The sequence below is a fragment of the Bombus flavifrons genome, chromosome 1 (genome assembly GCF_040668555.2).
Source record: "Bombus flavifrons isolate JBK064 chromosome 1, iyBomFlav1_principal, whole genome shotgun sequence".
Classification (NCBI taxonomy): Eukaryota; Metazoa; Arthropoda; class Insecta; order Hymenoptera; family Apidae; genus Bombus; species Bombus flavifrons.
Genome location: NC_138442.1, coordinates 9,471,273 through 9,499,132, shown reverse-complemented (window position 1 = coordinate 9,499,132; position 27,860 = coordinate 9,471,273). Strand labels below are relative to the sequence as shown.

Here is a 27,860-nt window from a genome sequence, read left to right as displayed (position 1 = left end):
TCTACACGAATTACATTTGCTGGCACGTGCAGTGTGTTGCATTTAACTTACGGCTGAAGATAACGAAAATATTATATAAAATAATAAACTAAAAGCAGGCACGGATTAGTGGAGAGTTACATTCCTTGTATTTCTCGTTATTCAAGAAAAATACATTTCATATTACAAATATAACAAGTGAATTATCTTAAGAAAAATTAAGAAAGCAATCGTATCTTAAAAATGCATATTATAAAATTTTCAATATGACCTATTACAAAATAAATTTTATTTCATTTTAACATTTTTAACCCCCTCCTAATATCTTTATAAAAGTCGACTGCCCTTCAAAGATTGTTTCAAAAGCTTTAATCTGTCCTGAGTACTCCTAGTTAAAATACTTATGCAACAATGTAATAATGTGTGTATAGATATAAGAATTGACAAGTATGAAATGTTATATCAGAAGGATAACAGGGAAATTAAAGAAGATGGCGAAAGGGAATGAATATATCGATCGAATTTGTGATTCATGTCCAAGATGATTCATTTCAACAAGTAAGAGAAACACATATGCAGAACTTACAGATATCACGTGTGAATCGAAATGGAAGAATTGACTGCAAAAGAGGAATCAAAAAAGTTGAACAGATTCGTTGAAGATTTCTCGTACAATATTATTAGATAAAAGAAATAAAAAAGAATTCTAGGTTATCTGCATTATTTTTATCCCTACACTAACCTCAATATTCAATAAAACTATCTTTAACACTTATTACTTATTTACGAACTATTCATACTATATACTAACTTTTTGCTAAATATACTTACATATACAGTAAATATCTCGTAACATTTACATACATTTCATTACTCATTACATTGCTAATGAAGTTCCAAAATCTTTTATATAACACGTATAATATATACACAAAAGTTTCCTGTGGTAAGCGTTTAAGTACTTCAATGATTCACTGCGTATATGATGATTCTTTGATCACACCCGTTATAGGAAGCCTTGGAAACCATGGGTACGAGATGGAGGGGGATTAGAACGAAGATGCGAGAGAGCAAAGGTAAAGAAGAGACGATAGATGGGAACCTTATATCGGAGGGACAAGTCGTAGCTAGATTTATTCTTCGAACTAGAATTCACGACGATCGGTTCACCGGGTCCATTCGTAAACGAATTCTCGGACCACGCAGTAAGGTCATCCAGCGATTTTGTTACACCATGCGGCAGCTGCGGCTTTATCCGCCTTCGTATCTCTCCATGACCATTGCGGAACATGTACATATATACCCACATGTATACTTGATTCCTTAACCGAATCTGTGAAGCATGAAAAAGCTAATTGATCAAAGTATCTTATTGCATTAATGAAACGCGTGTAGAATGCTATTACAAAGTAAACTGCTAAAGTGAGGGAAAAATGTTATAGAGATACTAATTACGTTAAGGTAGATGCCGCTAGTGTTTCCTTATGTATTTTTATTTTATTTTCTTTCCATAAATGTAAAATGTTATTTTGGTATATTTATAGGATCTGAAATATTGGAATGTAGAAGAGAAGTATTTCCTGCTTCCTCGAAGGTATTTCAACCATGCTATGAAAAATGTGAAAAGAAAGGTTTTATGAATAACAAGTATGGATAAAAGGCGGAATAGGAAGCGATTTTATTACATCCGTTTTAACGCCAACTGATATCCATGGAATCATGTGCGACGAAGAAAAAGAACAGTAATGTTTCTGACATTATCGCAGACCAGAAAGTAATATTTCCTGAAAAAAGAGTGGCTAAGTTTATTCCTTAGAGGAAAACTATTGGAACTCGATACAATATTTGCTAAATAGAATGCCTACTCAGATTCAACAGATAAAAAAAGAATAAATAAATTTCAAAATTTATTAAATATTACTAAATTTTTCTTTTATCTATACATTTATTAAAATTTGTTAATTTATATTCTTCTGTTTAAGATACTACTTAAGATTTGTTAACTGTGATCGTAGAAACACAAAGCTGTATAAGTACACAAAACCGTAATGTTTAATTTTCATTGCTCGTATCTCTATCAGTTGAAATTAGACATGTTTCTATTCAAGAAATCTGAATTGCTTTACGAAGAAAACACAATTTGCATTCAATGCCCATACTCTTTCTTGGTATCATAGCGAACATCTGCCGTGAATGAACATTTAATGCACATAAATAATTCCTAGAAAGTTACAGGTTCGTTATAGGCATGGAAAATCATTAAGTACTGTTCGATTTATTTTTAATAAGCTAGACTTGAGCATATTGATTGCGAAAAACGGAATTAATATATGAAAGCAAACCCGTTGACCTTATACGTAAAAATAAGTATAAAAGAAATAAATTCAAAGAAGTCAGTCAAGTTTAGTATATTCAGCAATATTTGATTACAAAATTACATGTTAACATATTGAGAGAGAGAAAGAAAATTGGAATTAAAAGAAGATACCAATATCTTGAATGAAAAGAGATTAAAAAATTTAAAAACTACTAAAAAGAATACAAAGAAAACAAGAATACAGTCACTATACGTAAATCTTCCTCGAGAAATATACAAACAAAAAAATATCAATGAACAAAATTTAATTGTGTATGAAATATTTAAAAACGAATTCCTTAGTATAGCAAGCACTCGCCGACGGGTATAAAATAAATACGGTAGTTAATCTCTTGGAATGGATTAAATACGCCTATAATATCGGTCGTGCATAAAAAATTACACAGTAAAAATCCTGAGAGAGTCGATTATTAAAGGGATAGGCGATTGCGTCTAAACGCAGAGTTCAAATACCGCCAGAGGATGCAACTTTTCTGCACACTTGAATTAAGGTGGCGTTCACACGAGCTCGATTAAACAAAGAGAAGGTTTTTGTAGCTACAACCTGCGTCCACCTACGGTGGCAATAACTATGGAACGGTAAACGCGCACCGCATACTCATTTCACGATCCGTCTCTCTGATCTGTTTGTAATGCGACATCCATCGTGAATAGAATCTGAGAAGGAAACGCGCCTTAACGCGATCTTCCCGTCTAATTCCTTGATTTCTACACTGACGCACAATTACGATAGCTTTTCATTACTTTTTCAAAATAGCCACGACAAATTGTATGAAAAGACATTTCTTATGGTAAAATCAAGCCCTGTGGTTAAATTTCCTGTGGTTGTAGAATAACAATAATATTGGTGATACTAATGAATAAATAATTATTTAAAATTATTATAATACATATTTGATTGTAATAATAGATTGTAATAAATGTAAAGAAAATTTTTTATTTTCCATTATTAAAAAATGTCTTAAATTTGGGGGATTGTAAAAGAATCAATTTCAGTTCTATACTAAACTTCTATTAAAAGAATCAAGGTCTTTCTGTTTTATGAATCAAGATTTTAAATAACAACTGCGAATTCATAAAAAAAGAAGAAGATGTACCGCAAAGAATATTAGATATATTAGCGTATCATAATTATAAAAAATTATTTTCCCGACGAAAGATTATAAATTATATAATTTCTACCTATCACTCAGCGTACACTGTTTATAAATATTGCTCGAGCTCGCAGGTTGTGGAGACTCATTGGAAACTGAGTCAAAGTGAAGGATCTCATAATCTCATTTAGCCACCCCACGTGCTATTGAACGCGTTTTACGGCCTGTGAGCATGTATCCCGCTACTTTCGCACGAGTCGTTAATTTCAGTGCGAAATCCATCGGTTTTCGTGATTTACACCGCGGCGTTCCGATATACAGCTTCTCATTGGGTGTACGCCGCAGAAACGAAAGCTGAAAACAAAACCGACGCGACGAAAACGATCTATGAGAAAATCTAACCTAATTTAGTATATTATGTACAATGTACAGTAGTATGTTGTGAACTGGCTATTTAAGTTCCTCCCTACCTCTAGTCAATTAACGAGACACTTACTACTCTAAATCTTTGTTTAGAAAACAAATAAAGTTCGCTAATATATTATTAGTCCGTTCGATTTATAATTAAATATACGGAAAGTTGTTATCAATAAAGCTATACCTCTCTGGACAATTGGCCACGTAAGTTGTCACTTGTGGCCAATTAACGAGAAACATAGTTTAGGTAATAAATAAAGTTCGCGAATACAGTATTACGGCGTTCAATTTGTAACTAAGTACATCGGTAAAAATATACTTACCAATAATTACCAATAATTATTGGTCAGATAAATCCTCACCTGTGACCAATTAAAGAAACATTATTCCAAAGCATTACTCTAAAGCATTGTTCATAGAACAAATAAAATCAATAATATAAAACAAAATCCACCAACTTATTACGTCGTTTAATGAATAACCAGATAATATACGGAGAATTTTCCCCATTAAAGAAAGATACTTTGATATTTTCCATACTTATTCCTGTATCATTATTGGTTATATTTATTTAATGTAATAAATCACTTTTTTCAGTTAGTAAACAAAGAAGAAAATTATTACAAATTTCTTCCTTACAACCCTTTCATTTTCTCTATATTAAATACAAATAACGGAACTTATATCACTTTCTATTAATAAAGCATTATAATAATACAATTTTATGATACAATAAGTAGACTGCGGATTTTTATGTAACTTCATATTTTCATGAATACAATTAAAAACTCAAAAACGTAGGGTCTACGCAGAAATTTGATTTTCTTAAATTAAATATTATAAAGAATATTATCTTTCGGATGTTTTATATATTTTTCTGTATCATATACGTTTTATGCATTTTATGTTTAAAAATCCGCAAGCTAATGATAACATAGCTAGAACAAGACGCCACAATATATCCATGCATAAAAATGTTACCTGTTAGCTGATTGGACGATCGAAGCCGGATAGTCCTCATTAACCAATTCGATTCGCGTTCTCGGCAAGAACGACCGAGACACGGTCCTTGTCCGAAAATCGGCTCCCTTTGTGAATGCAGCTTAACGATGGAAGGCAGGCCAGTCAGCCAGGAGAAATATGCACACATTCAGGTCCCGCCGTTCGTGAAGGACCAACACCGATGCCCCATGCCGCGCGATCGTACACTAACACACACAACAGATCGCCGACCTCTCTCTTCTTGGAAACAGATGACAGAGTGACTCGGTCACCGTAACCCACCAGACGTCCCACGGGAACACCTTTATGTCGTTCGTGGTCTTATTCCACGCAATACAACCACTTGATCATTCTACGTGTATATCTTACGTGCCACTAGCATCCATTCCTACCATCTCTTCTCTCTTCTGCTTTTTCTTTCTTCTTTGTTTTTCTTCTTCTCCCTCGTTCCTCTTAACCCTCAACTATGTGTATCGTTGTAGTAGTCTTACTTATTTTCAAAGTATCTTATTTTATTTAATATTTTATATCTAAGATTATGAAAATAATTAATGATTTTTCTTGCATAAAAGTATACAATATCGAATAAAAATATAATATATGTATATCTTAATATTAAGAAATGTAACTTATTGTGGTCACCTACATGACCCACGGATAACAGTTAAGGACTAAATTCCTCTCTTCTTTTCGCGGTGAACGCCAGAACTCTTAAGTCTCTTTGGTATGACGCGAACAGAGCTATGAAACCGCGTGCTAACTCGAACGGGGCTCAGAGAAAGGAAACGACGATGCATAAGTTCGCTGTAAATGCACGCGAGATAACGAGGAAGGGATGAGGACAGAATATCATTCGAATCGCACCACTACTTTCGCATCGTCTTTTAATAACGTCGACTGGTACCTTTCATACACCATGTTCGACTCACCACATTGTACCTCTCGTTCCTTGGTACTTTCTATGGAATTGGTTATCGATGAATATTTTGGAAGTCTAATAGTTCTTCATAACACTCACATTGTTCTCATTCTAGATTTCGTTGTTCTGTCCCAAGGAACAAGCGCGCGCTTTGAATATACACCGTGCCCGCCGTGTATAATCGTGGTTCGTACAGCCCTCCGAGGACCGTGCAAATCATCCCCACCGTCAACGCAACCGGCATCACACTGAAAACCGGCTGGCTTGAATACTACTCTCGGCTTCTCGAGTACGAAGCGGGAATGCGATCGTGGAGTGACGCCATCTGCGAGAAAAACTACGAAACGTATTGTTGGTAGCGTCGGTATGATGGAAGTAGTTTGTGGTGCGTATTCGATGAGCGTTCAAAAACGAATTGCTAAGCATGAATAAAATAAACATGAAGCATAAATAAATAAAATAAATAAGCAAACAATAAATTTAAATATTATTTGATATTAATATAGATATAAAGGTTCTCTTGCTGATACATAAAGTTATTATGTCACTTAAATATTATTGTAGCTTACACGTAGCCAATGAAAAAATATAGTTTTAAAACACGAAAATTTGAAATTTTGTGCAATATAAAATAGGAATAGGAAATAAATAAATATTAAAATACGAACTGATAGAAAATAGATTGTAACAAATTGGGATATATGGTTATCTATCTAGCTTATAAATTGTTTATGCTTCAAGTACGAATACTATGCACGTGTGAGAGTTCAAAGTCATTTGTGCAGTAGAAGCGTTAGTCGACGGAGATTGAGAAAATGAGTACCGTTACATGTATCGCATCCGTCAATATTGCTGTTATAAAATATTGTATGTATTCTTTTGCTTTTCTTTTCTTTTAAAATAATCATAGTACAGTAATATAATTACTATAATAATTAAATTATATTTACTATTTAATTTATTTAAAAAGGTATTAGAGATAAATGTTTCCGTATATCTATTATTCGCATGATCGCCGTTTTGAATTTCAAATTTGATGTATTACAAAGTACAGTGCTACAAAAACTGAACATAATATATTACGTTTAAAAAGTCTAATTTTTATTTTTGCATATAAATAGAATAAATTTGTACTACACTGTAACGACCTTTCCGATTTTTTGAAATTCAAATAGATCTAGAAATATAAATTTTTCTTTTACAGGGGGAAAGAGAGATGAAACTTTAATCTTGCCAGTAAATGATTCCATTAGTGCTACCTTAGATACAGATCATGTAAAAATACAATTTATTTTTTATATCTAGTTAGACATATTATCATATCTAGTGAAATAATAAACGCAAATGGCATATTTTAATTTGATCCATTTTAAATTTTAGCTACACACAAAAACTACTGTAATGATCAGTCCAACTTTTAAAGAGGATCAGATCTGGTTAAATGGACAGTAAGTGTTAAATAATTACATAATTTACCATAGAGAAGCTGGGTATATTTTAAAAAAATTTTATAACTTTTTAGGGAGGAAGATATCAAGAATCCTAGATTGCAAAATTGTTTAACACAAAGTATGTAATTATATTGAAGAAATCTTGAAATCTTTTAAATAATAAAATATACTATTCTAGTTAGGAAAAGGGCAAGAAATTCCAATCATATAGATCAATGGAAAGTTCATATTTGTTCAGAAAATAATTTTCCAACTGCAGCTGGTTTAGCTTCTAGTGCAGCAGGATATGCTTGCCTTGTAGCAGCTCTTGCTAAACTATATCAAGTAGAGGTATGGCAAAGTTAACATAATTATAATCTTTATAATTCTATATATTATATCTGTATAATTTTTACATATTTAAAAATTGATTTCTAGGGTGACATTAGTTCAATAGCTCGTATTGGTTCTGGTTCAGCATGCCGAAGTGTTATGGGAGGTTTTGTAAGATGGTATATGGGTTCTGAACCAAATGGTACTGACAGCATAGCAAAACAAATTGTGCCTGCTTCTCATTGGCCAGAAATGAGAATTTTAATATTAGTTGTGTGTATTAGTTTTAATTCTTATCTTATCTTACGTTTTATACTAAATGTATTTATGACTAAATATTCTGCACCAGGTAAATGATGCAAAGAAAAAAGTTTCCAGTTCAATTGGAATGAAAAGAACCATGGAAACATCTGATCTTGTACAATACAGAATAAAACATGTTATTCCTGAGAGAATAAAAAGAATGGAACAGGCAATTGTAGAAAAAGATTTTAAAATATTTGCTGAACATACAATGAAAGATTCAAATCAAATGCATGCAGTATGTTTGGATGCATATCCACCATTTGTTTATATGAATGATGTTTCGCATGCCATTGTTGATCTTGTTCATGCCTATAATGAAGCTGTGAATGAAGTAAAGGTATAGATATGAAACATCAATTTTTTCAACTTTAATTTATATATATTAATATTTTAATTAAATATATTACTCATTTTAGGTTGCATATACTTTTGATGCAGGACCAAATGCAACTCTGTATCTCTTGGAAGAAACTGTTCCAGAATTTGTGGGAGTATTAGATCATTTCTATCCACCAGGAATTAATTTAGAAAAGTACAGGAGAGGGTTACCTCTTAATGAAGTTATAGATTCGCCAGTAAATAATTTTTATTATTGTATAAAAATTACATATCACTTGATCTATGCCAAAATAAATGATTTTAAATTTATTTTAGGAGCTATTTAATAACATTAATGCAAAAAAACAAGCACCAGGGTCTCTTAAATATATTATTTACACTAAAGTTGGAAATGGTGCTAAGTATTTAGAGGATCCCAAAGATCACCTTTTAAACAAAGAAGGATTGCCTATTAGTTAAGTTACTAAAAATGGGTTGTATTTAAATTATTTATTGAAAATGATTCTAATTCATTGTAATTTGTAGATAGATGCATTTATTATATAATGGGAAATGTATTCTTGTTTATATTATTTGGATATAGTTGTTGCCTGTATTATATTATTATATTATGTTATATTTTGTAACAAAATAAATTTTTGAAAATAGATCATAATATAATCTGGTAAAATATAAAGCTATTTCTGTGTTAGTTAGTAGTCAAATTTTGAGCACTGTTACTCGTTCCCATTCCTATATTTATGTAAAAATTGTCCTACCGCGCTGTTTATTTGTTGAAGTATAGGTTATTCAAGCATAATGTGCAAAATTTTATAAATTCAATAAGTTATTAATTAACATTTTGTTTCTCCTGAATATAATAAAGACGCTCTAAAGTGTACAACGTTTTGTTGTAAAAATCACAAAAGTTTAAATGAAAAATCGTAAAATATTCAAATCGTAAGATGTGTAAAACAAAATTGATTACATCAGTTTTGGAACATGTTCTTAAAACGCCAAATTTCGGACAATGTTTACAAAAAGTAATGTTTTTTAATGTTTTGTGATCTTTTTTCTTCTAATTACATATAATAGCAATTCATAAAATACAATAAATATTATATACTATTAGGTTAACCCAAAAGTCTTCTCCGTTTTAGAAGGAAATAACAGATACACATTTCTTATTTTATATTATTATATTATATATTATATATAATATATAATATGGTATAATATAGTATATATTTATTATTTCCTTATAAAATGAAAGAAATTTTTGGGACAACCTAACAAATTACAATTAATTGAATAAAAATTAAATATAACAATAAGTGCATTTTTATCTTATTGTGAAATAATTTTATACTTGTTTACTAAACAGCTCCAAATAATCTCAGCAGGAAATGGAAATTGTAAAGCACAATTAATGATATCCGAGGAGCATTTAAACTTAGGTGGTACTTTGCATGGTGGTTTCACAAGTACGCTAATTGATTGTGTTTCTACATATGCTATAATGACACATGGAAATAATTCACCAGGTGTTTCAGTAGATTTAAATATTACGTAGGTATAACCATAATTATAACACGAGCTATGTATATTTATAACTGATTATAATGTAATAATAATAATTAATATATAGGTTTATGAAACCTGCCCTTCCTGGAGACCTGATAACAATTGATGCCAAAACTGTACGTGGTGGAAAAACACTAGCGTTTCTTGCAGTAGATATTACAAAAGACGAGGGGAAACATATAATTGCTCATGGGCGGCACACAAAATTTGTTGGACAGAAATAAAGCAGTACATATATTGTTGTATAGTGCTAATATTTAATGAACAGAATACTTTAGTACATGGATATATTATAAAACCTGAATATGTTCCAGTAATGTTTCAATGTGTATATAGTGTGTATATGTTTATATAGCTACACAAGTGAATATAATTTCTTTACTGGATGCTGCATTATGATATCCTTCAAACATTGATCTATCCTTAATTTTCTTTGAAAATTTCTATTTAATACATATTTCCAAAAATTTAGATCTTTCTGAAGTAAATCAATAAACACTTTCTACAATACTCCTACAAATTTTCTAGGAGCTAACATGTACGTAATATAAAACAAACACATGGCACATGATCAGAGAAATGTAAGCGTTCAACATAACAGTAATCAATATCAAAACTGTACATATTAAGTAGTAAATGTATTTATGGTTCGTTTTCCTTTAAACTTTGTGTTAAATATAGAACTTGTTAATAAAATTATTTTGTGCATATCATTAATAGCTAGTTGATACAATAGTTATGTATTATCTATGTAAAAGGAAAGAGGGCAAGGTGATATGTAAATCTTTTCATTGTTAAAAAAGAAAAATGTTATTGCATAGAATACAATTAAAATATTTTTATCGTTTTACTTAAGTCAATTCTGAAATGTATATATTATGCCATTAAAGCAATATGTGACTCTCTGCAGCTTCAAAAATGATAAAAGTGGAAGATCGACAACAGTGCGATTTAAGCTCTATTATTGCTTCTATAAATATCATTAAGCTCTTTTTAGTACCATTAATGTATCAAATATAAGACTAGAGATAATAACAGATATCTAAATAACGAATTCGAATCTGACAGGAGAGCAATAAACAGCTAATCTCCTAATAAACCCAATTGGGCTTCTATACTTCGTGTATGTACAGTAATAAACGTGAAACGTTAATGAATATCTAATACGAAGCGAATTTAAGATAAATTGGACGCGCGTTGAAACAATGGCACATCGTCTATTGTTCTACTTCGATTTCTTCACGTCCTCTAAAAGTGATCTCAGTTCTTTTATCTTATGAGACAGGGATTCTACAAGATCTATAACCCTCCTAAACTCCTGCTCGGTTTCTTCGATTGTTCTCTCTAAATATTCTATTTTTTCACTCTGGCTCTGTGTACTTGTATCCTTCAGAGAGAAACTATTTTGCGATGGCAAATATTTGGCTGCGCTACGTCTGAATCTCGAAATTGTGTTGCTCTGATCTTCACATCCATCGCAACATTCGGACCAAACTCTTAAATCTACATATGGAATCTCATCGCAGGTGACGAACTTATTATCACCTTCGGGCAGTAAGAACACATTCGGTTGAATTCTGTTAATATTGTCACCATTATCGCATAGGATCCTAGCTAAGCTCGTTTGTTTTATCTGTGCGAGTTGTTCTGGTTTAAAAACAGTCGGACTCTCATACCAAAATCTGTCGCCATTTCTAGTACGTTTAAATTGCTCTAACAAAATACATTGGAAGAGTGGTCCTAGTTTGGCATTAGGCAGTTGATCCTCCAGTACTCCACCAACCCAGACATCTATGTTCCCAGGATGACCGTACAGTTCTCTTAATTTTTGTCTAACCCTAGCGCTGCGAATTTCACCGGCTAGATCCTCGAAAGTTTCAACGTAAGACATATTGCAGAATCGTCGCCATTCTAAATAACCTGGCAGTGCATGATCTCTGCCCCGCTGGATATTCATCGCAGCTAAATCTAAAGCCACCGCATGGGCAGTATGGAATAATTGTTCCGTCAGTTCTGAGTTCAAATTTTCTTCGGGTAATTTCAATTTTGCGGCAGTGCCAAACATTCCTCTCATAAGAGGGTCCACGCCGCCTTCCTCGACCAATCTCCACGGCGAAAAGAAGGCGTCTCTTAGTTTAAGAGGACCTTGGGGAATCGGTTGAAAAGATTCGTTAAGACGCAGCAACTGAGGTTGAATCAATGTATGACCGAATCTTAAAGCTGCGGTAGCAAAAACGTTGGAGATACTAGCATCGAGGTTAGGATCATAACCTCGATACGAACCTAAAAGTTCTTCTGCAGTTCTACCAAATACATGAGGTATCCAGTATTGATATGTAATATGTTGCATTTCTGCTCCTACGATCTTCCTAGCTTCTTGATACAATTTTTCCCCATTCCATTGAGGGTTCATATCACGTAAAGAGCGAGCTATGCGATTATGTTCGCGTAACCATATCGTGTGCATTGCTAGAAGGCCCACTTGTTCATTGGCTCTGATATCTCCGGCTACGAAACAATTGATCGAACTTTCTACAGGATTTCTCCTGCAATCGACGAATTGACCATTAGCGTATGGCAGAAGAGGTTTATGGCCAGGAATTGCAGGTCCTTCTCGCAACAGACCATGATCTGTGGTCAAGTCACGGAGATCTCTGGCTAAGGCATCGTCATAACCATATACTTGAGAGGCATCCATGTAGCTGGTTAGCTGATTTAATTGTTCTCGAGGAGTGAGACTGCCCCATAATAAACTGGTTGCACCAGAACCGCAAACTGCACTCGTTCTGATAAAATCAATGCACCTTCTATTATTGACTCTAGGGTCACCAGGTGGAACATCCATGGGGAAGCAAGGTGCAGCATTGTCACAAGACTTCTTACAATCTATGCCATCCCATGATTCGCTAGAAACTGATGGAAGAGCGTGATCTAAGTCATGATCCATGAACTGACCCCACTGCATTACCATATGCGTGATTCCACTATCTGAAGTTACGTTATGAGTGGTTATTAGCGTTGTGGAAACTAAACGCGCAGAAGGTTTCGGATATCCATAGTAACGGCGATTTCTTTCCCAACCAACTGGTGATGAAAATCCATTCTCGTAAATTGGTTGTAAAACTCTACGGAATCCAGTATAGGAAGAACCCCAGGTTGGATGTCGTAAGTTGTTGCAGCTGCCATCTATGTTACGGTACTTATTGTGATAGCACATGTTTGTGCAATTCTGACGATGTCTGTGGCCTGTGCATCCAGATAACCTTTCGATTTCTCTAACCTGTGGAATGGTTGAAATTTGTTAATAACTTAAAATATTATTATACAAAAATTAACTAAATCATAACTCAAACACACCTGTTCCGCCGTTAGAATTTCCTCATATCGGAATTCAGTGCTGGTGTTCGCACTCAGGCCAGAATTTACCATTCGTCGTATATTTACGAGCGTTCTTTCGAAAATTTCAGCAGGTCTGGCAGCTGCGCGACCGACTGCATCTGGGAAACGTGCGAGTCTCAGTGGATTCGTCCGCGCAGATCCGCTAAGAAGATCTATCAGCGTGTTATTTATGGCTCGATCGATCTCCTCGGTTGCATCCTTGAAGGCTCTGATCACAAGAACATCTGCTGCTTCGGGCTGGCGAACGCGTACCAACGCCTGGGCGGTTGCTCGACCATATTGGTTCACGGCGGAGCATTCATATCTATATACACAATTCTTGATTTATGACGGTGAAAACAAACATACATCGCAATATCAGAAACCCGTAAAGATGTTGCATTTAAAAATTTAGTAAGTTTTCCTACACTCATCTATATGTCATAGTTATGACAATATTTATGTCTATTCTCAGATATTCTTGGATTTTTTTACTATATTCTATTCAAGGTTATAGATCATAGACCACTTAATATTTTCCTATATTTTTTAAATAAATAACACAAGAAATGCTAATAAAAAGTATCAAAATTCACCTTCCAGTATCGGCAGCAGTAACATTATAAAGATACAAGCTTCCCCCGCGCGATACACGAAATCTAGACCCTTCAACAGCTGTACCATCCTTCTTCCACTGTATCACGGGTTTAGGAAAGCCTTCTACTCTGCATGGGATCTCTATAATGGCCCCAGATTCCGCCTCCATATCGTGTGGCTCATACGTTAGCTTAGGAGGACTATAAGACTCATCTACTACCCTCAGATCCGCGCTTGTTTCAGCGTATCCATTAGAGTTTTTCGCTTGACAAACGTATCTAGCTGAGTCTGATTCTTTTACAGCAAATATTCTCAACAAACTTCCTTCGTCTTCTATGGCGATACGACCACCAACGTCTAACATTTGACCATTTCTCCACCACTGAATAGTTGGTGCAGGACGACCATCCACTTTACAGATAAAAGAAGCATCTACTCCAACTTGGACAATTTGTGACTCAGGCAACTCGGTAAATCTTAAGGATGGTGATACTGTGATTACTGCTCTGGCCTTTCTTGATTTCGTGAAGCCCATTTCGCTCTTGGCCATGCATTCGTATTCACCAGTGTCTTGTTCCGTTACATCTGATATTATTAATGTTCCATCATCCTCGATCACATAACGGTTCCCATCGGCGGATACTTCATTAGAGTCCCGCATCCACTTGATTTCCGGTATCGGGTCTCCTATTACCTCGCAGGTGAAGCTGATGGTCCCTCCCAGCCTGACCTCTACATCCTGGGGACCGTTCATTATGCGTGGTTCAGCTGAAAAACGAAAATGAGAATTTAAGAATAATCTATAGTTAAATAATTGTATAATCGTATTGGTTGGTATATTAATGATTTGTAACATTGGAGTGGATAAAATTTTTCATTTGCTTTTAACTCTCTATAATAAAATTCTGTTTCCTTATGTAGATTTATGTTATTAGAGATCTTTGTTTGCTAATATAAATTTATGCTATTGGAGATTTTTATTTATCTATGTTATTAAATACATACAAAATAATATACATCTATATTATTGAAAATTTTACTTACTATAACTCTACATTAAGCAAATAATATTGGAATAACTAAAATTCTTTTTGCTTTTAATTTTCTTACTTTGTTAACTTTGCTTACATACAATTACATTAACAAAAATTATAATTGATTACGATTTCTCATTTTAATCTAAAATGTAGTAATAATAGTTTTAAAAAATTGTTTAATACTAAATAAATTTTTTTATTTTTAATTGCATTTAAAAAAGGGAGTAGCTGAACTGTTTGAAATCAATTTAGGCATGATTGACATATTTACCAAAGGTACTAATGTCAATCTGTTAAAAACTGGTGTATGCGTGTAGTTGTAGCCAAGTTTATTTGTAGTTGTCTAGATACGTAAAATGATTCGTGTTTCTCACTCTGATCTAATTTGAAACTGATATGATTAGACAGTTTGACATAATTGTGTTGAATAATTCATATCAGAGTGTTCTTTAAATAGACACGAGAGGATGATGTTTGTTTTTATACTTAATATACTTTTTGCCTTTCATCGAACATGTGTGACCAGGTAATCGAGGATAATCGAGAAAACAGACGTGTCATTCCCAGCCAGACTCTCCCCACTTTGTCTTCATCACCATCAGCAAATTAACTTTCTCAATAAAAAGTTTCTAACTGTAAAAACCAACTGTAACCCGCAATATTTTCTAATGTCGTAAAACAAAGTTCTCTTAACGCCATTAAGAGCGATGCGTCTCGCGAGAGCCATAAAGGAGCGCAGTGGTCGATACTTCCTCTTGTTTGTACTTCATTTCATTCGATCTTTTTGTTCGTATGTATGAAATCTCAAATTTTAACCACTTGATTTTCAACTATTTAAAATATCCAAAGAAATATTTTGCAGATTTAAATTACTTTTACGTTTGAACTAATTATTATATCTATCCACTTTTCATCTCTTTATGTGTGTATTTCTATTCCTTATTTTTTGGTAAATAGAAATTCTGAAATATGCAATATTTTTTAGTTATTTCAATATTAATTACTTGCAAATAAAATTGTCAAATAAGTTTCAATACTTTGCTACCCATACTAGAGTTAAGATGACTTCATTTCTTTTCATGAAAGAGATCCTAAACTATGTCTCGTAATTTTAGTGCTATACCTAGATCTATGTAACCCTACATTTTCTTATCGTTTCAACGATCAGGTGTAATAAGGATAGTTCAATTACTCAACTGCAATGAAAATCGTTCATCGACATGCTTGTCAACGATCTTCCCTTCATCTCATTGGGCGACTGGCAAAAGGCTGCCATCTCGGATGGTTTGTTTTGAAGCCTCTGCACCAGCCAGACCAAATTACAGTCGCAAACGAGAGCATTGCTATCTAAACGAAGACGTGTCATGGGTCCCACATTGTGAAAAGCGTCCGCTGGTAGGTGATGCAGTAGGTTGCTATGCAAGAAAAGTCTCTCCAACGATGGCAAATCATTGAATGTGCCCTTTCTAATTTCTTTCAGATGGTTGAAATGTAGATATAATTGTTCTAAGTTTGACAGGCCGGAAAATGCCCCTGGTGAAATTCGTTCCAAACGATTCTTATATAGATAGAGGATCCTTAAGTTTGATGCACCTTCGAAGGTTCTTGGTAAGAGGTGTTTGATGCGATTATCGTTCAATAGAAGTGTGTGTAAGTTGGATAGACCGTGGAAGGAGCCAGGTCGTATCTCGGCTATGTTGTTGAATCGTAGATCACTGTAAAATTAATTTAGTTTCGTTAATGTAACAGAAATATATTAATTACAAAGAATATATTCCAAATAAGATAAAAATAAGATATGTTTAATGATAATAGAATATTTTAATTATATATAAGTAACAGGATATTTAGAATAGAAGTAGAATATTTAATTATTATATATTGATCTAAATTGGGAAATTAAACCAATTTTCTTAATATAATAGAACGGTTTTATAAATATAGAGAAAGTATAGAATATAGAGAGATATAATATACATAAATTATAGAAGTTATTCAATAGATGGACCATCTTCCCACAATGGAATATTTTTAATTACTAATTGACGCAATGCTAAAAACATAGAAGTTATGAATTGCAAAAGAATATGCAAAGTATATAAAGTCAAGGTTGTAAAATGGAGAAGAAGATCGAGAAGAGTAGGAAGAATTTAGTGGAGGTGTCTTAAATACTCTGACATCACTTCAATTTCTCTCCTACGACACCAGTGTATTTTAAACTATATCTCGCTCTTACATATTTTGCGATCTGTTTTAAGTTCTAATATTTCCCTTCCGTCAAAATCTCCATATAATCATACAACAAAAACTTCCATTTAATCTATTCTACAAACTTGAGCCGAAGACAGCATAGAAGCTCTTAATTTCAGAGATTACGCAGAAAGATCGCTATGTCGACTGACTCTTATGTTCCTCTCACAGTTGAGCAATAATCGTGCTCCAAGTATCGATTACAGCCGCAATCGACTTGACAAGAGCTCGCGAACCAACGAAGGAACTTCAACTCGATCGTTCGAGGAAACTCAAAATAATTCCTACTGAAAGTTGGTCAATTGCAACTCCTTCTAATAAACCCTTTGATTTATAATCTTTTTCCTGAGTATAGGTCAGAGCTAATTATTTACTGCTTTAACATTTTATTTAAAGAAAGATATTAAAATATTAGATAGAAATTGTATTCAATAGTCCATAATTTTATAATTGCAAATTAAATTTAGAGTTAAAATTTCAAAATTCAACTAGAGAGTTGAAAATTTGGAAAAGAGTTAAAATTAATCTTTGATACAAGCAGAGCTTCTCTTCATTGTAATTTGATCCTTAACATTAGAACTATCAGTGACTAAAGTATGAAATTTTTATCAAAACGAAAAGTATATGATAAAATATATAATACAATAGGAAAAATAAACCCTTATCCATATATGTTACGAAGGACCATTAAAATCTCCAAAAATGTGATACTACAAATGTATGAAATCTCTATATTTTAGTAGTTCTAATATTAAATCGCGAGCGTGACTCGATATTATAAATAGGACAAATGCTTAATTATTTATCGAACGAACATAGATTTCACAGATCCCCCTGCATTTTGTCGAGAAGCAATAACAATCAATGTGTTAGGCATCATTACACGATTCGCCGCTACAAAGATCGCCAGAGCCATAGAGCGCGAATCTCTTAATTAACGATTTTACTCGACTCGTTGCACATTATTTCCTCCGTCTAAATTGTCAGGCGAGTTCTCGGTTCAACGCGTCGGTATTTTAACCTCTTTATCGCTCCAGCTGATCTTCCAGAGCTTCGTTCCGTGGCGAACGACCGGCCAGACGAACGAAAATGGAACGATCCGTGAGTAGAGCCGACTGCTCGCGACACACTACGGCATAATAAAAGATTCTTCTGCTAGAAAGCTTTCACAAGCAACCACGTTTGTATTCTGCTTCTTATTTTTCCGTATCGTGCACCTTTTCATTCATATTTTTCTCAATTTCTTGCCATGTATGGTAAAGACGAGGGAATGTTTATGCCTGGAAAGAAGAATGGGAAAGAAAAATCGTGGAAAATATTAGGAGTGAAAGAGGGATTCGATGAACTATTCGACTTAGGTATTGTTTGATATTTAGAGAGAATAAATATGTCTGACATGAATAGTGATAATTTGATAATTATCCAATTATCTTTATGAGTTATATAATAGTAATATTTATGTGTGATATTAATATACACTGAGTCGCTTAGGTAATCTTCTTTCAAGCAATTATTACAAGTATTTGCAGTGATTCGTTGAACAAATTATTCTATCAATTATATCTCCTTACTTCTTTTTCTGTAAAATGCACCGATTCCACAGAAAACAAATTTTACTCTAAAAGCAAGCTTTGACTGTCGATATACATTATGTATAATTCTACCAAGAATCATATTAGCTAGAGAAACATACAAAAATTATCATAATATTCACTAGTTGGGTATACTACCATACTATATCGTTTCCCAGGCGTTCTTCGAATATCATAAATATCTTCCATATTTTCTATCACAACATTTCACGTAGAAGAAGATTATAATAGAAGATAGTTCTCTTTTTGTCAACATTTACATTTTCTTCGTTCTTCTTCTTAATGCTATTTCCATCCGTAAATCACGATTTCATCTTAGAATATATTAATGTAAAGTATCCAAGAGGAAATATCGATCATCCTGATTGATAAAAAGGAAATTACATATCTAATGCGTACGATGTACTATGGCAGAAAAGGAAGCCAATAAAAATGATAATGAGCTGGAAATAAATTTACTTTCACTGCGGCACGATGACTTTGCTATTTTACTTTCGGATTGACATAAATATTAATGGTGGGCATTATTTAACTCTGCCGATCGTTATAATTTTCTCCGTAATTCGACATCAATGAGATCAGTTTGATAAAAAGTTATCGCTATTAATATTAAAGGACTATCATGTCGATGAAATTTATGACAGCCAATAGTGACATTATTAGCGTACATTCAAAAGTTATATTTCTAAAAATATTCAATAATGTTGATTTTTTGATCTATGTTCTTTTAATTTTATTCAGCAAATTCTGGTACCAAGATGACGTCATAGTTTGTCACTAGTTCGATTCATGATTCACACGTACTTATATGGAATTACAACGTTTGCGGTTTTTCTGACAATTCTTGTTTGTGCACTTCCTTCACTCGGTCAACTTAAGCTGTAACTTAAATATAATTATCTTTACATAAGTTGAAACCTTGAAATTGAAATGAATAAAAAATTAAATTTATAAGAAAAAACAATTTTGTTTTGAATCATTATTAAAGTAATATATCATTCAACTTTGTTAAATATTAAATATATAATAACATTACTAAAATATTCATAATTATCATGGAATAGAAAAATTGTTAAATAATTGAGATGGAAAATTAAAACCGAAAGTATTTGATATTCCAAATAAAATTAATAATACAAAATAAAATATTTACGATGTTTTTCCAATAATTTTATCGCAAATAGTTCCAAGTCCTATATCCTTGTATCTTGTATAAACTTCAGAATAATTTTTCCAATGTGTATTCACGACTTAATTGTTTAGACAGCAGTCGCTGGATCGGGAGAACTTTTATCTCGAAGGCATATCGGTAATTTAACAAAGGTGTGTTTATTCAATGAAGTCAGGACAAACCCCACTTAATGGTACTCGATATTCAGGTCAATATCCATAATAGGTATACCTGCGCCGATCGATCTGGATACCGTTCATTTCATCATTTTAAAAGATTCTCGGTCCACGAAATTACGTGTAACGCCCAACGCTTGCAGCTTCTAATAAAATACTTGCTCAACTTTTAATCACTATCTCCTTCTTCGTTATAAATTATAAGCAATATCCGCTGTAAAATTTTATATATTAAATTATGACAAAAACTAATGCAATGAAATTTATATAAATTTTTGTCTCTAGTTACTTTCAGTTTACTTATAATATATTAAATCTTACTTGTGAAGTATCTATCATAATATGAAATTTTAATTAAGCTTAGTTTCGTTTGATATGCTATATTATAATCATCTTTAAGAAACATCATTTTAAATAAAGTTCTACTTTGATTAAAAACTTCTATCATTAATCTTGAAGACATGTTCAGAGTTGTGCTTCAACCTTCATCATCTTGTCTATTTCATTTAAAGTTACTATATTACTCTCGTTTATCTAAAATCGATTTATGAAGTTCTAGAATTTTATTCAATTTGTCCTCATTAGATGTTACTTTACCTTAAAATTGTATTTATCATTTTACATTTTTTTTCTTCTCACATATTCATATTATTTGTATTAGAAATAATTCTCGAAATAGGTTACAAATTAAATTAAATTCTATCAAAATATTTGAAAAATAATCTCTACTGTCATCTGATGATCAGTTGCTCCACCCACCTTATTGGAATATATTAGGTTGTCCGAAAAGTTTCTTTCGTTTTATAAGGAAATAATAGACGCACAATGTTTTTTGTTTTATATTAGTTTATTGAATTATACACGAACGTAATAATAGAAATATAACGAAATGGATCATACCTAATTCAATAAAATAATGTAAAACGGAAATTGTTGTTCATCTAATATCACCTTATGAAACGAAAGAAACTTTTCGGACAACCTAATATTTTCAAACATATCATTGACATATCTCCATTCGTTAAAAATGTGCAGAAACATTTACGTTTACAATGGTTTGATTGTATTATACAAATGCTTGACTAGACTTGAATTAATCGTCGTAACGAGCGACCCTACTTCATTGTCTTGGTAAGGATACTTGAACTTAACGAGACCATTTTTCCCGATAGAAAAAGTAGAAACCATCAAGGAGTCATCGTATCGGCTATGAATCGAAATGCGATTCGAACCCTTCTCCAAATGAAAACATTCAGCCCCTTAACGAACAGTAATTTTATTCATGCTCTATTTCGTATGCTATCTATTTAATGAGAGTTAGTCTGATAGATCTTCATTATTCTTTTTTACCAATTTTTACGACTAATCTCCAAGCACTCCGTGTCTGCGCTGGTTATAAACAGAAAATTATAATGTACCAATAATAATAATAATACAATAAAATAACAATAAATAGACTACAGATATTTACGCATTTATTGAATATTTAAAGAGTACTTGTTATAATACTTAGTAGATAAAATAAATTTCTACTTAAATTCCATATTTTTAGATATATTCGTAACAATATAAAAATGCATAAAAATCTGCAGCAGAATAATAGCTAATCACAAGAAGTATAAATATGATAACTTATATAGCAGAAAATGATGTTATTATCCAAGAAACTATAAACTATTCCGATTGATAGTTCGAATGCAACTGAATTATTTGAAGACAATGCCTAAAATTAGATTTACATAAATGTTTGTGTTAAGAGTGTGCCATAGTTTTGAAGGCAGTTAAGTACATGTGTCCATATTGTTTTGACTACGCATTTAAGTGCGCAACTGCGCAGCTGGTAATTTGATCTACCTTTTTCATGGGCCGATGCTGTAGGATCAACATTTTTCTCAATTCTTTTGTGAGTACAATACATATAATCAACAGCTGATAACTCCAACTCTGTCACTGCAAATATTATAGCGTTATCTTATTGCAATATTTGGACTTAGTACATAGGAAAAAAAGATTAAAAATTCTTTAATTAAATTAATGCTTTCCTTATTACGATACAATACAACTAGTAATAATAAAAAAATTAATGAAAATAGCGTCAATTAAAAGAAGGCTGTAAAGGTCAGTTCATATGCTCATAGAGGGCGGAGGAGTTTAACTATATCTGTCAAATATCAGCTATTTCTTAATACAAACGATTTATTATTAGCGAGGAAGAAATCGCACGAAATTCGTTGCACAAATTTGTTCTAAATAGATTTAACATCGCTAAAAGCTAATCGACCATGCTAAAGTGGAGGAAAAAACAGAGATCTTTTCAATTCGAGGAATGGTGTTTGTTTTGTACGTTTCATTTGACGTTCAGCGACAGGACTAATTTATTATAGCGATCTAGTGGACAAGCGATCGGGATTAGATTTTTGCGCAATCCTTGTTTGTTGATAAAGGAAGAAGTTCCATTGCGAGAGGAAATGCTTAGCTAGAATGTTATTCGTGATTTTCGAATTTCACTTAAAAAGAATTTTTCTTTTACTTTTTCAATAATGTAAAGTTCTTTAATTATTTTTATTAAATATCTTTTTACTTTTTCCATTAGAGGTTATGTGATAAAAGTTAAATAATTGATAAACTCGCTTATCACTTCTGTTTGCAAATAATTGTCAGTCATTTGCAGACGATGAAAAAGGTAAATCTTCTATTCTTTTTAAAATTTTCGTTTCACTGTTTCAACAAGTCTTTATTTATGTAACATGAAGCTTTTCCATTGTTCTTACTAAATTTTCTTTTTACCCATTTGTGGAAAGACCAAGAAATTAAATTTTTTCATTAGAGGTTATGTGACAAAAATTAAATGCACAATTGATAAATTTGCTTATATTGTTCCCGTTTTAAAATAATTATCAGTCATTAATGGATCATGAAAATAGTAAATCTTCCAATTTGATAAAGATATTACTTTAGAAAGTTATAGTGGACTAAAACAAAATGTCTTCTTTCGCAAGACGACGAAGAGTTTGAAGAAGATAAATTTGACTTATATAGAATTACGTCATCGACTGATTATTGTGTTTCAAGTTATGTATTTAAGCTTGATAAGAAGAGTATAAATTATTTCACGATATTCTATTATGAAGGAGACCGCCCGGTTTAGCCGAGAGGCAATGGTTCAATTAATGGTGATTTCTTTTAATTACATTTTTTTTACAGATAAGAATATTACAGCGTGTACTCGTCTCTAAGTGATCTCCCGATGCAAACATTCTAGCGTTCTCATTCTAAACAAGATTCAATTGTCGTGTCGATATTCTTGTAGTTTATGTTCAGCTTTACCATTAGCCACTTTATCATGAATTAAAACTGAATGTGAAAAAACTCCACTTCAGCAGGATTTCATGATTTGTTCAAAGGAATTTTATCAAACTTTAATAAATTTCTTCAAACAGAAAGAGATCTCATGTTACCAGAATTATATGTGTATGTATATATACATTTAAACAATATAAAAAATTTTAAAGTAAGTTTATTTTTAAAAATACATTTTTATGTATTTTCTGTATTCATATTTTAATACTCATTAGCTTACATTCATTTCTATAGTTTACAAGAAAAAAAGTAGTAAAAGCGATCAGAGGCAAATATCGAAGCACAGTCCTTAACCCCATTGAGGGTGATAAAATTGATAAAATATATGATGTGTGAACATTATCTATAGATATATTCTTATCGTCTTTTCGCCCGTTTAAATACATATATTCGTTTTCTTACTCAAAAGAAATAATCTAATGCCTGTTTTATAAAAGGAAAGGAAGACAGGATTAACGTATAATGTACAATATACACGCATACCCATTCCTACAGTATACGGATGATGTCATGCCCAGAAATGTTGATAAGAACGAGAGACTTGTTGAGGAAGATTCTGAAAATACTATTAAAAAGGAGTATAACAAAGAAGAAGAAATGTTATCTTTTTGTGAAAAAGTTAATTTATCCTTGACCTTTTGGAAATATTTCATACTATTTAAAAATTAGATAAAAAGATATTAAAATATTCATGAATTGTGTAGAAACTCGAAAATATAACGACTATTTATTAGTGTTTATTTTGGACTTTTTATATGCAGAGCTTAAAAAGTAACTAAAGATTACTAAAAATTCACCAAAACAGGAACGACTTCTTACTTAAGAAATTACAATTTTATTTGAAATGAGTGTTAAAGAATTTTTAGAAAGACTGTTTCATATTTGAAAAGAAAATCCAAAGAAAGATGTTAAAAAAGTGCCAAATTTGTGTTGGTACATGTTCTTTTATTGGAACTAGACGAAAACTGAATCCAGTACAAATTACTTCGTCACGTACAGCCTATGGAGAGAATAGATTGCACATGTGCAGTCAAGAATTCGTATTTACGCTATCCACTTTTGTTCCACTCTTCAAACATTCATTTACGTCCGCTTGTCCGCTTCTTATATATAGTTTGAGCTGCACGGTCACGCCTATTTTAACTGTATTCGTTTACATGCATCTGCAGTATACGAAGAAGCATTGAGGTATCGAATTATTTATACGATTGACGATCTTGTTACGACCTCGATTGTATCGATTCTACTAAAAAATCAATTACAAGAATCTAAATGCAATACAAAATTTATTTGATATTTCTCTTATGATTTTATTCCAGAACAGAAGAAAAGAAGATTTTTTTTTTAAATTAGCGTATTGCTTAGTAAAAATTGATCATTCAAGAAGAGATCATAAGATCATAAGGATGGTTCAAGAGATCATAATATGACCATTTAAGCGTATATACAAGGAGTACAAGGTCATCAAGTAAGACAGATTCTGAGAACCTAAATTGATCTGTGGCTTCTTCCCTTTGTGTTAATTCACGAGATGTTGGAAACTGAAAGATAAACTATCTTTGTTTATAGAGTTGATGCATTATTTTCTTTAGAAACATCAGATATTTGTAATTCTGTAGAAAATATTATACCTCAGACTTGAAGACTTAAAGTAAGCATAGGATCATATGCTTGAGTGACTTTTTCGCGTGGAATAATCTAAAATACAATAACCACGCTGTGTATATAATATGGCTATCCGACATATGTATTAATACAACATACACGCGATTCCTTTCATCTTTGATGAAACGCGATCCTCCAATTACCTGGAAAAATATACTTACGTACATATCTTTGATTAAAAGCTATTGCTTCCATACCATTAAGACAGTCTATCATCATAGAACGTCACAAAGTTTCAATTGACCCGTTGCTGCGCGATTTTTCTTAATCATGCCAGAGTTAATTATCTGACTGCTTCTGAACTACGATGGTATATACTTCCTATTGATTCATATAGTATATAATATAAATATATGAAATACAATATTACGCAAGAATATATTTACAGATAATACTTGCAAATTAATTTCAAGGATTCCAAACTTTTCCAGATTCCTTGTATCTTTCAAGTTCTGAATATAAGGACGAGATTTTTTCCAAGAGAAAGAAGAAAATAAACATAGAAAGATTTAAGAAAAGGAAAGGTAAAATTTAATAGTAGAATACTTAAAAAAATGTTTAGTTTCAGGAATTTTCAATCTTCAATTTCTTAAAATTAAAATTTTTCAACTTCAACCAGGAAAATATATTAAAAGAATGTTTTTAAATCAACAGGAAAACCAATAACCAACGGATACCATTAAATATCTAAAAATGAAGAAATATACCAGCTAGACCATATTTACACTAGACATCAACAACCAATGTAATTCCTCACTTCCCACGTACATTCGCGCTAGAAATATTCACAGTCTACATCATGAATATTTCCCGATTACTAGTGTATCCAAATTTCCCTGTAATTCGCCTAGGGATATCGTATGCATTGATAGATTATCATGCATTTTTGTATATAACCATCAATCTCTCTGTGAGGGACTAAGCTATACGATGAAAGGGGAAAAAGAATAAAAGAAGAAAAAAGTAGTAGATGTTAAAGAAGCAGCCACTTACAGGACCGTCGTGTTGGTTGGTACTCGTGGTACACGGTTCAGCTTCTGAAACATGCATCTCACGGTGTTTCCGAAGCACATACACTTGTGAGGGCATTCCACGTTCCTCTCGTTTTGCCATTGGTCCGCATTGGATAATGGCAGGATCAACAGGAGCGAGCAAACGACACTTAACACCAGCCTCATCTTGCTGTACCCACGTGTGATCAGTCTTATTCTTATTAAGGTTGTTCCCCGCACTATTTCGCGCTAGCACGTGCTGGTCATCGAGATAAACGCAGCCTCCGTCTGGCAGCAGTCTTTGGCCACGCGGTACTTTCACTTCTCTCTGTTTCAGAGATCCACGAACCTTTCCTGTAATGTTCGAGCTGGAGCTGAGTGTCCTGCAGCCAGGATCCGTATAATTTTATACATTATGTTGGCTTTGTATGGGATGGCGGATTATTTATTACACTTTGGCAGTGGATTTTGAATGCATTTGTTTGAATGGATATTTGTGAAGAGCATGATAAAGGAAGAAATGTTTGATTATTTGGATATTAAATCTGGTATGTAAATTGTTGTGGGTTGAATATTAGAATGTTATTATAGGAAATATGGGAGAGAATGATTTTGTAATAGTATAAAAATAGTATAAAGATGTAGTGAATGTTATGTAAATGAAATTTTGAGTATAAGAATTTTATGTTGTTTATTAGTATAATTTTTTTCGAAATTTTATACCAGTATTATGAAGTTATTAGTATCCTATGTTAAATGATCTGATAATAGATCTGATGATAGATCTGATAATAGATAGATGGTATAATAACAGATAAACTTTAATGATTATATCCATACTTAATAACGAAATTTTAATAGATTACTTTTGTGAAAATATTTTTAGTAATACACAGGATGTATTGTAATTTGACGTAAAAAATGCCTACCCTCTTATACACAGCATAACTAGTTCAAGTATATACCTAAATCTAATCCAAATTTATAAGACTCTAAATATGTTAACACACAAAATACAAATCTATTCAATCAGAAACTCCAAGTCAATTTCAACTAACTTAAACTAGGCATACTCTCCATAATACTCGACTTCCATTATTCCTTGTTAAAAGTTTCAAATAATCTACCCTAAACCTCAATTTCTGAACCTTGTAAAACAAGTCGTTATCCAAGTTCGGTATCCACCAAGTGAAACACTTTCTTCACAAGAACTTCACTATGTAAGAATAAGAAAAATCTAACCCGTGTTTCTGAGCTCAGTCGGTGCAATTCCTTTAGGCCTAAGCGGCCGTCGAATATCGTCTGTGAGGGTCGGTAGACGAAGCAACAGCGGCGACAAAGGAATGAAGAGGCGCGGAAGGACGCCGCCGCTGCGTTGTCGTTTCGTCGTGGCGGCTCGGCTACTACTAGACTAGAGTCGCACAGCGCCAATCCGCTCTGCGCGCGTTAGTAAAGCGTACGTGAGCATTTCTTTGCGAGTCTTTCTCCCCACTCGTTCGCACGAGCCACTCCTCCGGTCCTCTCCCTTCAGTATCTTCTTATTTTTACACTTTTTTGTGTATTTACCTGCACACGTGGATACACTCGATGATGCGGGAACCTCTATGATACAGCAAGAATGTAATATAGGTTAAGCATCAAAGTTGATATGCTTCAACGTCAACGAGTAAATTGACATAAACATGAGGGGACAATTCAAAGTCGCACTGTTGCATGTGATACACTATTGGATAATTTGAGATTATTTTTGTCATATATGTGCCTACATATTATATGTATATTGCCACGCTATAGATCAATATACACTTCTGGTAATTTTTTTACTTGGAGAAATTTTTAATGAAGAATTCTAAACTAATTTCTTTTTCAAATTCTTAGGTTTT

The 27,860-nt window shown here is 32.6% G+C and overlaps 4 protein-coding genes and 1 long non-coding RNA gene across 9 annotated transcripts in view; 3 read left to right on the top strand and 2 right to left on the bottom strand.

Moving 5' to 3' along the window:
* LOC138186557 (carboxyl-terminal PDZ ligand of neuronal nitric oxide synthase protein) overlaps window positions 1-6,048 on the bottom strand; it is a 39,240-nt gene extending 33,192 nt beyond the window's left edge. Inside the window, exon 1 of one of the 2 annotated variants that reach the window (XM_069126550.1) lies at window positions 4,849-6,048. The gene's annotated coding sequence lies outside the window, so the exon portion shown is untranslated. The remainder of the gene's footprint in view (window positions 1-4,848) is intronic. The other variant, XM_069126609.1, reaches the window with a different exon arrangement.
* A 503-nt stretch (window positions 6,049-6,551) lies between these two features.
* Window positions 6,552-8,844, top strand: Mvd (mevalonate diphosphate decarboxylase). The gene is made up of 9 exons (XM_069124197.1): window positions 6,552-6,655; window positions 6,993-7,063; window positions 7,169-7,236; window positions 7,311-7,357; window positions 7,418-7,569; window positions 7,657-7,824; window positions 7,901-8,194; window positions 8,274-8,432; window positions 8,512-8,844. The coding sequence occupies exons 1-9, from the start codon at window positions 6,604-6,606 to the stop codon at window positions 8,653-8,655; spliced, it is 1,155 nt and encodes a 384-aa protein (XP_068980298.1). The 5' UTR covers window positions 6,552-6,603; the 3' UTR covers window positions 8,656-8,844.
* Window positions 8,845-8,937: 93 nt separating this feature from the next.
* Window positions 8,938-10,145, top strand: LOC138185323 (acyl-coenzyme A thioesterase 13). Its single transcript, XM_069124208.1, has 3 exons — window positions 8,938-9,218; window positions 9,560-9,744; window positions 9,824-10,145. The coding sequence occupies exons 1-3, from the start codon at window positions 9,141-9,143 to the stop codon at window positions 9,981-9,983; spliced, it is 423 nt and encodes a 140-aa protein (XP_068980309.1). The 5' UTR covers window positions 8,938-9,140; the 3' UTR covers window positions 9,984-10,145.
* A 399-nt stretch (window positions 10,146-10,544) lies between these two features.
* Window positions 10,545-27,435, bottom strand: Pxn (Peroxidasin). 4 transcript variants are annotated; one of them, XM_069124184.1, is made up of 8 exons: window positions 20,282-20,533; window positions 19,767-20,174; window positions 19,073-19,498; window positions 18,752-18,974; window positions 15,969-16,486; window positions 13,734-14,502; window positions 13,117-13,462; window positions 10,545-13,039 (listed from the first exon to the last, which is right to left on the bottom strand). In XM_069124184.1, exons 4-8 carry the CDS (start codon window positions 18,787-18,789, stop codon window positions 10,985-10,987), a joined length of 3,726 nt encoding a protein of 1,241 aa, XP_068980285.1. In that variant the 5' UTR covers window positions 18,790-18,974; window positions 19,073-19,498; window positions 19,767-20,174; window positions 20,282-20,533; the 3' UTR covers window positions 10,545-10,984. The 4 variants fall into 4 exon arrangements, with proteins under 4 accessions (XP_068980285.1, XP_068980266.1, XP_068980259.1 ...); XM_069124165.1 differs by lacking the exons at window positions 18,752-18,974; window positions 19,073-19,498; window positions 19,767-20,174; window positions 20,282-20,533 and adding exons at window positions 25,979-26,360; window positions 27,220-27,435; XM_069124158.1 differs by lacking the exons at window positions 18,752-18,974; window positions 19,073-19,498; window positions 19,767-20,174; window positions 20,282-20,533 and adding exons at window positions 25,979-26,331; window positions 27,220-27,435.
* Window positions 23,569-25,985, top strand: LOC138185347 (uncharacterized). The gene is made up of 4 exons (XR_011174592.1): window positions 23,569-24,508; window positions 24,640-25,295; window positions 25,417-25,509; window positions 25,640-25,985. It is a non-coding gene; the product is annotated as an uncharacterized LOC138185347 (long non-coding RNA).
* Window positions 27,436-27,860: the final 425 nt, after the last annotated feature.

What these genes read in the sequence shown, in the direction of transcription:
- Mvd (XM_069124197.1), top strand. Translation starts at nt 6,604, where the DNA reads ATGAGTACCGTTACATGTATCGCATCCGTCAATATTGCTGTTATAAAA. An exon ending in CTACCTTAGATACAGATCAT is followed by an intron (nt 7,064 to 7,168) that starts GTAAAAATACAA and finishes TTTAAATTTTAG; the next exon opens with CTACACACAAAAACTACTGT. An exon ending in GCAAAATTGTTTAACACAAA is followed by an intron (nt 7,358 to 7,417) that starts GTATGTAATTAT and finishes ATACTATTCTAG; the next exon opens with TTAGGAAAAGGGCAAGAAAT.
- LOC138185323 (XM_069124208.1), top strand. Translation starts at nt 9,141, where the DNA reads ATGTGTAAAACAAAATTGATTACATCAGTTTTGGAACATGTTCTTAAA. An exon ending in TCGGACAATGTTTACAAAAA is followed by an intron (nt 9,219 to 9,559) that starts GTAATGTTTTTT and finishes TTTACTAAACAG; the next exon opens with CTCCAAATAATCTCAGCAGG. An exon ending in TCAGTAGATTTAAATATTAC is followed by an intron (nt 9,745 to 9,823) that starts GTAGGTATAACC and finishes ATTAATATATAG; the next exon opens with GTTTATGAAACCTGCCCTTC.
- Pxn (XM_069124165.1), bottom strand. Translation starts at nt 26,163, where the DNA reads ATGAGGCTGGTGTTAAGTGTCGTTTGCTCGCTCCTGTTGATCCTGCCA. An exon ending in CCAACCAACACGACGGTCCT is followed by an intron (nt 16,487 to 25,978) that starts GTAAGTGGCTGC and finishes TTAATTTTACAG; the next exon opens with TGATCTACGATTCAACAACA. An exon ending in AAATTCTAACGGCGGAACAG is followed by an intron (nt 13,040 to 13,116) that starts GTGTGTTTGAGT and finishes ACCATTCCACAG; the next exon opens with GTTAGAGAAATCGAAAGGTT.